Raw genomic sequence first — 12656 nt, forward strand, 5'->3', positions numbered from 1 at the left:
GGAGAGCAATTAGGGTCACATAACAATGTACGTATAAATTTTTGTATGGGAGACTAACTTGAAATGGAAACTTCATTTAAACTACAACAATAAAACACAAAATAAAAATAAAATAAAACAAAAGTGAAGACACAGTAAAGAGTTTTTCCGGCAAACAAAAGTTGAGAGAAGTCATTGTCAGTCCTAGAAATGTCAAAAGATGTTCTTCAAACAGAAGGAAAATGATACCAGAAGGGAATTTGTATCTACACAAAGAAATGAAGAGTTCTGGGTATGGTAAATACGTGGGTAAATATAGAATATATTCCTCCCAGTTTTAAAAGCTCTGACAAAGATAATTGACCATATAAAGGAAAATAATACTACAAAATTATGGAAGTTTATAACCTATGTGGAAACCCTGGTGGCGTAGTGGTTAAGAGGTATGGCTACTAATCAAAACGTCGGCAGTTTGAATCCACCAGGCACTCGTTGGAAATTAGGGGGCAGTTCTACTCTGTCCTATAGAATCGCTATGAGTCAGAATCCATTGGACGGCAAGGAGGGGAGGTTGTTGTTGTTGCTGTTTATAATATATGTAGATGTAAAATGTAAAATAACAAGAAAACCGAGAATGGAAACAGAAATGGAATATATTGTTGGAAGATTCTTACACTATATGTGAAGTGGCAAAATATTATGTAAAGTTAGATGTTGATTAATAAAAAGATATATATTATTAACCATAGAACAATTCCTCAAAAAAAAAAAAAGTTAAGAGGTTGTGATGGTTAAGATGGTGTGTCAACTTGCCTCTGCCATGATTCTCAGTGGTTTGGCAGTTAACTATAGTTGGGCAGTTTTGTAATAATGTAATCACCCCGTTGATGAGATCTGATATAATGCAGTCACTTCCATGAAGAGATCTGCTACGATCTGCCAATCAGCAGAAAGGGGAATTTTCTTGTGGGTGTGGCCTGCCTCCAGTATATAAAGGGATGTTCCAGCAAGGCTCACTCTTGCTGTGGTTCCTGCCTTTGGTTCGTCATTGGGCTGACCTCTGGTTGTTCTTGGATTCCAGCTAGTGGCCTGCCATATTGCCTGCTGATCTTGGGTTTGTCAGCCCCTGCAGATACGCGAGTGAGAAGCCTCAGACTGATGCCTACAATCGCTTCTTTTTGAAGAAGGGACTTCCTTGTTGTTGGAGGCAAGAGGAAGAAGGGCAGCAGGACTCCGCACAGGTCCAGCATGGATGTGGTGGACCCCCAGCAACTGGGCATGTTCACCGAGACTGAGCTGATGTCTGTGGGAATGGACACCTTCATCCAGTGCAACGACTCTTTGGAGGCCATCTACCAGCGGCGCCGGAAGCACGCCAAGCTCATCGGCAAGTACCTGATGGGGGACCTGCTGGGGGAAGGCTCTTACAGCAAGGTGAAGGAGGTGCTGGACTTGGAGACACTGTGCCGACGCGCCGTCAAGATCCTCAAGAAGAATAAGCCGCGGAGGATCCCCAACGGGGTCGCCAACTTGAAGAAGGAGATCCAGATCCTGCGGCGGCTGCAGCACCGGAACATCATCCAGCTAGTGGATGTGCTGTGCAACGAGGAGAAGCAGAAGACGTATATGGTGATGGAGTACTGTGTGTGTGACATGCAGGAGATGCTGGACAGTGTGCCTGAGAAGATGTTCCCCGTGTGCCAGGCCCATGGGTACTTCTGCCAGCTCATCGATGGGCTGGAGTACCTGCACAGCCAGGGCATCGTGCACAAGGACATCAAGCCCGGGAACTTGCTGCTCACCACCAGTGGGACGCTCAAGATCTCCGACCTGGGCGCGGCCGAGGCCCTGCACCCGTTTGCCGAGGACGACACATGCCGGATCAGCCAGGGCTCGCCAGCCTTCCAGCCACCCGAGATCGTGAACGGCCAGGACACCTTCTCTGGGTTTAAGGCGGACATCTGGTCGGCAGGGGTCACGCTTTACATCATCACCACGGGCCTGCACCCTTTTAATGGGGACACCATCTATGAGCTGTTCCAGAACATCAGGAAGGGGGACTACACGATTCCAGGTGACTGTGGCCCGCTGCTCTCTGACCTGCTGAGAAGGATGCTTGAGTACCAGCCAGTCAGGAGGCTCTCTATCCAGCAGATCCGGCAGCACATCTGGTTCCGGAAGAAGCACCCGCTGGCTGAGGCGCTGGTGCCCATCCCGCCCAACCCAGACACCAGTGACTGGTGGCGCAGCATGACAGTCGTGCCCTACCTCGAAGATCTGCATGGCTGCACCCGCGACGCTGACGAGGGCCTCTTCGACCCTGAGGACAACATCAATTACACTCAGGACTTCACCGTGCCTGGACAGATCCCGGAGGTGGAGGCGGGTCAGAATGTGGGCCTGCCCAAGGCCTTGTGCATGAACATCACCGAGGCAGCCCAGCAGGACCCCAAGTCAAAGGCCAAGCGCCGCACCAGCACCTCCCCCAACCCTGCTAGCAGAAAGATCCGCCGACTGTCAACCTGCAAGCAGTGGTGAGGACCCTGCCTCAAGCCTGTCTCCAGGATCCCGGCCTGGTGCCAAGTCTCAGCTCCTCCTCAATCTTCCCACCGAGTTCTGGCCTGCTGCCCGCCTGGGAAGCCTACTGCCACGCCCTCCATGCTGGCAGCTCCTCGGGGAGTCAGGAGCATCCGAGGTCCAGCCCTCCCCTGGAGCACCTGCGCGCAGCACCTTTTGCCAGTGGACATGACTTTCTGCTGACTTTTGCAATTCTCCCTAGGCTAGGGGAGGAGGGACAGGGCCCAGGGTAGAGGGCATGTCTAACCAACATACCTGCGACTTACTACAACCTTGTCAGCCATTTCCTTGAGATAAATCTCTCTCTCTCTCTCTATACAGACTTCACTGGTTTTGCTTCTCTAGAGAACTCAGCCTAAGAAGTATAGCTCAAATAAATGTAATGATGTGCACAAATCTGAAGCTTATAGTAATGATTTTTTAATTTATTTATACTTGTTTAATCAACACTCAGATCAAGATATAGAACATTTCCAGTATCCCTGAACATTGCCTCATTCTCTACCTAGCTGATATCAACCATCGCACTCTGATGTTACCACTTGAAGGTCAGCAGCTTGAATCCACCAGCCACTCCTTGGAAACCTTAGGGGGCAGTTCTACTCTGTCCTACAGTGTCGCTATGAGTTGAAATTGACTTGGTGGCAATGGGTTTGGTTGGTTTTGCGGTTATGGAAGGAGCACTCATGATGTGGTGGTTAAGTGCTCAGCTGCTAACTAAAAGGAGATGTGACAGTCTGCTTCCCTAAAGATTTACAGCCTTGGAAATCCTATGAGGACAGTTCTACTCTGTCCTATAGGGTGGCTGTGAGTTGGAATCCACTCCATGATAAGGGGTTTAGTTTTTTGGTTTTAGGGGGTATGTAGGGGTAGTTATAATTTGCATCTCTCTGAGGATTAATGAAGTTGAGCATCTTTTCATGTGTTAATCAACAATTTAGATGATCTCTTCGGTGAAATGTCTGTTCGAGTGTTTTGCTCATATTTGTATTTTGGTTTATATTTTATTAATTTGTAAGAGGTATGTTATAATATATTCTAGATATAAGTTCTTTGTTGAATACATTCATTTTTATCTTCTCCCATTCTGTGGCTTGTTATTTGTTATTTTACTTTTACAATGATGTTTTCGGATGAAGAGTATATATATGTGCGTGCGTGCGCATGTGTAGTTTAATTTTGATAAAGTACAATTTAATTTTTTTCTTTTAAAGTTAGTGTTGTTTTTATTGTGTTTAGTGTAAGAAATTCTTGCCTATCCCAAAGTCACCTAGATACATTCCTATATTTTCTTCTAGAAGCTTTATTGTTTTATATTTCACATTTAGGTCTGTGATCTATCTAGAATTAATTTTATGTATGATGTGAGGTAGGGCTCAAAATTCAATTTTTCCAAATGTTCATTCATTACTTCTGCTCCATTTGTTGAAAAGATCATTCTTTTCCAGTAGAATTGCATTGGTGCTTTGCCAAACATCAGGTCACTTATATATGTGTCAAAACCAAACCAACTCATAGCAACCCTACAGGACAGAGTAGAACTACCTCATAGGGTTTCCAAGGAGAAGCTGGTGGATTCAAACTACTGACCTCTTGGTTAGCAGCTGATCTCTTTAGTCTATTTCTTAACCTTCTATTCTATTCTATTGATCTATTTGTCTATTCTTGAGCTTGTTTCAAGTTGTCTCAATTACTGTAGCTTTATAGTGAGTCTTCACATCAGCTAGTGTGATATTTTAAGAAGGAACCCACCAAAAACAGGCCGCAGGGACAACAGGTCCAAAGACAAGGTAGGATGACCACCCTCTGACTTCTCAGCCTGCCAATGAGATAAAAAGTCTTCTACTCACCCACTCCAAAACACACAGACATTGGACAACTAGACAACTTCAAAGGCTCTGTCCTCAATAAACTGCTTGAATATTTCCCTAGAGATATGATTGACTGGACAGACTGTATTCTACTCTTTCCAGCTTCAGAAGGCAACCAGGCATTGAAGCCAGGCCTCTCAAAGAACCCTTAAAGGAAATCCCCATCTCTCTTCAAGTTAAAAAAAAAAAAAAAAAATCAAGAGCTCAGCCCCTGCAGCTACACTAACAGTGAAAACAATTCTCAACAGCTTTGGCTCATCACCTATACTGAGTCATCTGTATACAAGGTATATTTTCCTTTGCAATTCCACTATTGCCATGCTCACTACCCCTACAAATTTCTCTTTGCTCTATAAATAAACTTTCGAGTTTCAGCACAATTCCATACATCCTCTATTATTTTAACTTCTTTTCAACCTCGTGGAATGCTTGAGCCCACTATTTCATTTGCATTATTTTTGCCTTTTAGTTGTTAGAAGCGACATTTTAAAGAATTTCTTTCTGTTATTTTTAACTGAAAAAAAAAAACTCATAATCTATTGATTTGGAAAATAAAGAAGGATTCATGTAATTTTGATTGTCAAGATTCTGTTTTAAGAGGGAAAATATCCATATTACTAATTTCTAAGATATTGCCTCTGGAGACCATTAAAGACTGTGTTTTCATAACATCGGGTATATTTGGGGCTGTTCGTATTTTGTTTCTCTTGTTAAGACTAGCTGTGGGAGGTTTCACATTTGATAGCAATGGTTTCTCACTGTGGGTACTGTGGAGTGCTAGACTATTTGAGTTTTTCTGTTTGTTTATAACATTTATTACACATGCACGTGGAATAATCAAGGAATAGTGGAAACGGGGTTGGCCTCGAAGTCTGGGGTCCAGAGATGTAAATCTTGTATCTGATATTAACCCAGTACGTGACCTAAAGCAACCCCCTCACTCTCTCTCCCCTTTAATTTTCCTCCTCCTTAAAATAAAAGAGTTGTAATTGGTTGAATCAATTATCTCCATGATCCTTTTCATTTTTATATATTTCTCTTTCTCAGCCAGTGGTCCCCAGTTATTACCAAGGAAGAAAATGTATTATCACAGCACACCTTATGAAAAAAGAATTCCAAGCAATAATATTTTTATTAGAAAACTGTTCAACTGCTTTGTACCCAGCTCTTGGTACACAGTAAGTATTTAAAAAAAAAAAAATCTTGTTGAGTGAACTATTGTTTTTATATTTTATGTACAAATGAACTGATAACACACATGCTAAATAATTTGCCCTTTGAAACTGTCCATTGGCAGATCCACTGGCCCATCACAATGAAGAAAAGTCTTTCCAGGCAGAGAGTAGGGGGAAGGTCCAATCTAAAAGCACAGATGAGAGAGAACACAGGGCTGTGGGGTCAACGGATGGTGAGATGTCATTTGTAGCTGGAGTACATGGAGGGACATAAGAGAAGACAGAGCTAGAAAGGTGGGTTGGAAAGCAGTTCATGAGGGTTTTGGATTCCTGTTGTCTTAACTACTGCTGCCATAACAGAAATATCACAAGTGGGTGGCTTTAAAGAACAGAAATTTATTTTCTCACAGTTCAGGAGGCTAACAGTCCAAATTCAGGGTGTGGCTATGGGGAAAGTTCCTTCCTTGTCTATTTCAGCTACTAGTAGCTGCCAGCAATCCTTGGCATTCCTGGGCTTGTAGATACATTTGTCTCCACTGTCTGTCTTCCTCTTCCCTCTGTGTATGGCTCTGTGTCTATTCTGGTTTTTTATATAACTCAGAAGTGATTAGATTTGGGACCCACCCTACTCTGATATGATCCTATTAACAGAATAACAACAAAAACCAGTTGCCTTATAGTTGATTCCAACTCATGGCGACTCCATGTGTGTCAGAGTAAAACTGTGCTCCATAAGGTTTTCAATGGCTGTGATTTTTTGGAAGTAGATTGCCAGGTCTTTCTTCGAAGACACCTTTGAGTGGATTTGAACCATCAACCCTTCAGTTAGTAGCTGAGTGTGTCACCTAGGAACTCTGAACATGACAAAAGAAAGCCCTATTTCCAAACAGGACCAAATCTACAGATACAGGGGTAAGAATTTCACTACATATTTTTGGGAGGACACAATTCAATCTATAATACCTGTGAAGGAACATGGATGTCATTCTATAGTGCATTGGTCTTCTACTGCTGCCATAACAAATTACCACAAACTTAGTGCCTTCAAACAGCACAAATTTATTATCTCATAATTCTGTAGGGCAGAAGTCCAGTTTGGCTCAGCTGATCTCTATGTTTCAGATTTCCCAAGGCTGAAATCAAGGTGTCAGCCAGCTGTGCTCTAATAGAGATGCTCCGGGAAGAATCCACTCCCAAGTTTATTAGGGTTGTTGGCAGAATCCAGTACTTTGTGGTTGTAGAACTGAGGTCCCTGCTTCCTTGCTGGCTGTCAACTGGGAGCCCTCTCATATCCTTGACTCATATCCATAGCTAAGACCTGCTGTTTTAGTTTCCTACATCTGCCCTAACAAAATACCACAGAGTGGGTGGCTGTAAAGAAGAGAAATTTATTATCTCACAGCTCCGTAGGCTAGGAGTCTGAATTCAGGGCATTGGCAGGGCTATGCTCTTTCTCTGTTGGCTCTAGGGGAAGATCCTTGTCTCTTTGATTCTGGTAAATCTGAGCATTTCTTGATGTTCCTTGGCTTGTAGACAGACTCTCACAAGATGTCATCCCCTTATGTGTGACTGTTTCTGTGTCCGTTCTCCCCTTTTATAAGACACAACTCAGAAGGGATTAAGACACACCCTACTCTGATATGACCTTGTTAACTTATAACTGATAACAAAAGAAAAATCCTATCACCAAACAAGGTCACATTCACAGGTATAGGAGTTCAGACTTCAATATACCTTTTTGGGGGGACACAATTCAATCCATAACACCTGCATTCCTTTCACATGGCTCCCTCCATCTTCAAGCTAGCAACAACATGTCAAGTCCTTCTCACATGTAGAATCTCTCTGACTTCCCCTTCTGCCATATCTCCTGTGCCTCCAACTGGAGAAAGTCCTCTGCTTTTAAGGGCTCCTATGATTAGACTGGAGTTCCTGGTGGTGCAGATGGTTAAGCGCTTGACTACTAACCAAAAGGTTGGTGGTTTGAAGCCCCCCAGAGGCATTTGGAAGAAAGGCCTGGTGATTAGCCTTGACCATAAAGCCTTATGGAAGGAGGATTTTGACATAAAGAGATGTCATGCAGAGTTCCTGAGAGAGGAACTCAGGAAATGCTGGAAGACAGATATGGAATGCAACAGTGGCTGATAAGATACTGGAAATTCTTGTCAGTTAGCAAAGACCTATCTGTTCCAGACTGTACTAGCATACCCTTAGAGTATGGTGCCTCTTTCTATGGCCTTAGTCACTCAATATATTTTGCCAGAGGAGAGAGAGACAGTGACAGAGAAACAGAGAAAGACAGACACTGAGTTTATAGCAGAAGGTGGGCAGCTTCCAGCCCCTCTCCTAATGCTAGAACAACTTAACAGGAAGGTTCGTGGTTTCAACCCAACCCCCGCTCCCCATGGTGCTCAGAAGGAAGGTCTGGCCATCTGCTTCTAAAAGCTCACAGCCCTGAAAATCTTATGAAGCAGTTCTACTATGCACACATGGGGTTACCATGAGTGAGAATCAACTCAACAGCAATTAACAACACGATTAGACTGGAGTTCCCGGGTGGCCTCCCTATTCTCTAATCTTTCTACTCGACCTCATATGGAGAAGTCGTTAGTCTGTAGGCCAGAACATCACAGTACTACATTTACTAGTGGACAGGGTCATTATTGGGTTAAAAAGATACGCAATTATGTGAGATTCTGGCTCCCATGTGCTGCTTCTCTGTAGCTGAATGTAGCTGGCCTCCGTGCTCATCAAGCTAACTCTCTCTCTCTCTTATTTCATGGCCCTTAAAGAAGCCAACCACAGCATCCTTCTCTCTACAGCCTCTCTTCTAACCCACAAGGCAGCCTCAGATTCCCAGGAGGCCCAGATGCCCTGCTCTCTTCATAAATGTGCTTGCCGTACCATGCAACTATTGAGTGAATAACATCCACAAATGAGATTTTGGCTTAGTGGAGGAAAGAGGTTGCACTGCTTAGATCTGGAGCCTAAACTTAGGGATTCAAACCCACCATTAGCAGAAAACCTTGCACTAGGGGACAGGAGTGGGGATAATGGGTACTTTTGACTTTGATAATGGTACTTTGACTCTTATTTACAATTCCTCCTTGTGTTTTCAACTACCATAAGACCCTGGAATAGGGGTGATGTTGATGATTGTCAAGGTAGGATTTGAGCATTCCTGGGTCCTCTAGCCAGTTATCATCAAAATTCGATCTAAATCCCTAATACACTGATATGTTTACCATTAGGGATAAAACTGTGTCATTGATAAATTCCTTTAAAAAATCAGCACTCTTCATATATTGTGATCTTCCTCACTTCTTAAATTCTCACACAGCTAAAGAGTCCCACAGAAATGATAAAATACAATGACAATAGTAACTACCATAGTACTAAATATAGAAAATCCAAGCCTTTACACAGCCTATAAAGTACTATATGATTTAGCTCTAACTATTTGACATCACCTCCCACCACCCCCATCCCCCCAGTTCCTAATCACTGTCATCACCACACTGGCTTCCTTTCCATCATTCAAACACACTGAGCAAGCTCCAGCCTCCAGCCCCCTAGCCTTCAAAGCGCTTTCCTGAGATAGCAGCATGGTGGCTTCCTCACTCCCCTCACACCCCTGCTCAGTGCTGCCCTCAGGGGCTTTGTGATGGTTAGTTTTATTTATCAACTGACTAGGCTATGGTTCCCAGTGGTTTGGCCAAACAGTAGTCTAGTTGCTGTTCCATAATGTAATGTAATGTAATGTAATGTAATCACTTTCCATAATGCAATCTAATGTAATGTAATCAATCCATCATTGTAAAGGGAATTTTCTTAGGGTGTGTTCTGCATCCAGACTATAAATAGATATTTTGGTAGAACTGTTTGTCTCTCTCTCTCTCTCTCTCCACTCTGCACTCTTTCCCACCTGATCTGTGGATTTTGAACTTGCCAGTCCCCACGATCATGTGAGCCAATTCTTGAAGTAAATCTCTGTCTCGCTCTATATATATGTATCTAGATCTATCTATCTATATCAATATCACTTGTTCCATGTCTCTAAAGAACCCTAAGACAGGCACCTACCCTGCAAAGTGTCTGCTCTATTCTCCACCCTGTTTCCTTGTTTTACTTTACCCCATAGCCCTTATCCCCATCTGACATAATGATGTATATCCATCTCATTTAAATATTTTATGTCCATCTCTCTCACTAGGGTAGCAGCTCCACAGCAGGGATTCTGTATTTCGTTCACTGCTCTATCCTAGCACCTGAATGGTGCCTGGTGTACGGCAGCAGGTATTCAGTAAATACCACTGAATGCATGAATGCCTATTTTGTGGATGCCAAAGATGAGATTCAGGGAGGCTGAATGACTCTCCCCACAGGTATACCTGGTAATTACATGAGCTGGGATCCAAACCCAGGCCTGCATGGTCCCCAGGGCGAACCTCTTCATACTGCCCCACACACTCTCAGTTATTCAAGTGACTTGTGTTCCTACGTGCAGAGCTGGGCTGATGAAAGGGCCCCTCGGCCAGCCTCAGGCTTTGCATGAGCATGTGTAGCATGTGGTCTCCCTGGTCCTCCATCTTCCATGTCTTCTCAGCTTCAGTTTGCAACATCCGTCGGTGAGGCCCCTGCCCCTCACGCACCACTCTGTCTCTGCCAACTGGCCCCGCGGGCAGGATACTTGGCAGGCGGCCAAGGCCTGCTTTTAGCAAGAATTGCTTCCTGTTGCTTTCCCGTCACAGGCTGTGTTTTTAGCTCTCAGGGCTTGGTGGGCTTGGTGACTTCCTTGGCTGGCGTCTCAGGCTGAGCTCTTTTCCACCAGTTCAGACTCACCTTGAAGACAAAGGAGGCCTTGAAAGTCTGCAGACTCCCTCAGCCTTCCAGAACGAGGACGTCTTGCTCAGCAGCAGCGCCTGGCATCTCAGTGAAGGCCAGGGCCACAGGGGCAGGGTAGGCTGCCTGGCAGAACTGCCTGCCAGCCATGTTGAGCATCTAGCTTTGGGCAGAGGCAAAAGCACCACCTGCCCATCAGAAAATCGTAATATTCCTATATGCGTCCGTGTGAATATTGAGGGTATGTGTGTTGGCGGCAGAGCAAGTAGAGATCAGTACATAAAAAAATTTAAAATAGTAAAAAAACACAGGAAAAATAACCTAGAAAACATTATGCTGAGTGAAATGAGTCAGTCATAAAAGGACAAATACTGTATGATTTCACTTATATAGAATAAGTAAAAATACGTTGTTGTTGTCATATGCTGTCAAGTCAATTCTGACTCAAAGCAACAATATAGGAGACAGTAGAACTGCCCCATAGGGTCTTCTGGGCTGTGATCTTTATGGGAGGAGATGGTCAGGTCTCTTCTCCTGCAGAGCCGCTGGGTAGATTTGAACTGCCAACCTTTCGATTAGCAGCCAAGCACTTAACCATTGCACCACCAGGGCTCCTTAAGTAGTAAAAATATATAAACAAAAAATTATTACTGGTTACCAGAGGTGGGAAGGAGGTGTAAAGAGGGAGTTTTTACTTAGGGTAAATTGAATGTATGTTGATGGTGGTGGGATAATTTGGAAAAGGATAGTGAGAATGATTGCACAACTTGAAAGTAATCAATGTCACTGAATTATACACGTAGAAATTGCTGGATAGTTGTATGTTTTGTTGTGTATATTTTCACCACAATAAAATAAAATAAAAACCACACAGGGAAAATAAAATGGTAAAACTTACATTCCTAAATGTTCAAGTAATGGAATATCCAAAATTAGGTGACGTCCACCACATTATAAAAAACAGCAACAGTAGTGATTTGCAGTTTACCAAGGGTTTAGCACAACAAACATGAGTTTGAATCTGAGTTCTACCCTTTATTTGCTGTACAACTTTAGGCAAGTCATTTAGCCTTTCTGTGCCTGGGCCCATCATCTGTAAAATGAGGCTGTTTAACAGTGCCTTCATAGGGCACTTGTGAGCATTAAAAATGAATTAAACTATTTCAAAGCCCTTAGCACAACCTGGTGGAAAATAAGTGAATGAATGAATGTTAGCTACTGAGGTTATGTTATTTAATTTGATCATCACAACAACCTCTTAATACAACATAGATAGCTGCCATAGGCTCTGTCTCATGGTGACCTTACGTACAACAAAAAAAAACGTTGCCCAGTCCTATGTCATTCTCACGATTACCAGCATGTTTGAGTCCATCGTTTATAGCTATCATACCGATCCATCCCACTAAGGATCTCAGTTACCCTTGCTGGCACTCTATTCACCAAACATGATGTCCTCCTCCAGCGATTGATCCCTCCTGATGACGTGTGCAAAGCAAGCGTGTTGGGAAATGTTCTATCATGGTCCATAAGGTGTTCATTGGCTCATTTTTGGAAGTAGATCACTAGGCCTTTCTTCCTAGTCTGTCTTATTCTGAAAGCTCTGCTAACACCTGTCCACCATAAGTAATCTTGCTGGTATCTGAAATACCAGTGGCATAGCTTCCAGCATCATGGCAACACTCAAACCACCACCATAGGACAAACTGACAGATGGGTGGTGGCTTAATATAAGGTGGGCAGCTATTAGAATCCTCATTGGCTAATGAGAAAACTGAGAAGCTGAGAGAACAAATTACTGGGCCAAGATTACAAAGCTAGTGAGAAAGAGAGCTAGAATGTGAACTCTGGTGTACCTGACTCTGATTCATTTATTTATCATTCATGTTACAAATTCTTATTGAGCAGCTTCTATGCCAAGGATAGAGGCTGGTGAGTCAGTAGTAACATAACAGACAAAAATCCCTGTCCTAATGGAGCTTATATTCTAGTGGGGGGAGACAGACCATTAACAATATATAATATGTTAGGAGAGGTAAAATAAATCCTAAGGGGACAGAGAGGCAGCCCTGGTGGCACAGTGGTTAAGCACTTGGCTGCTAACCGAAAGGTCAAGGATCTCACTGAACCCACTAGCTGCTCCATGGGAGAAATAAGTGGAAGTTTGCTTCCGTAAAGATTTACTGCCCTGGAAACCTTATGGAGCAGCTCT

At 43.5% G+C, this 12656-nt stretch overlaps 1 protein-coding gene and 1 pseudogene across 1 annotated transcript in view; one reads left to right on the top strand and one right to left on the bottom strand.

Moving 5' to 3' along the window:
- The window catches only part of SYN3 (synapsin III), a 658658-nt gene that overhangs the window by 588215 nt on the left and 57787 nt on the right, over positions 1–12656 (bottom strand). Inside the window, exon 2 of the mRNA XM_023728907.1 lies at positions 1696–2338. Coding sequence (XP_023584675.1) covers positions 1696–2338 — 643 coding nt within the window. The remainder of the gene's footprint in view (positions 1–1695; positions 2339–12656) is intronic.
- Positions 1228–2869, top strand: LOC105756157 (serine/threonine-protein kinase STK11 pseudogene; annotated as a pseudogene).

This window comes from Trichechus manatus, unplaced genomic scaffold (genome assembly GCF_000243295.1).
Source record: "Trichechus manatus latirostris isolate Lorelei unplaced genomic scaffold, TriManLat1.0 scaffold00027, whole genome shotgun sequence".
Classification (NCBI taxonomy): Eukaryota; Metazoa; Chordata; class Mammalia; order Sirenia; family Trichechidae; genus Trichechus; species Trichechus manatus.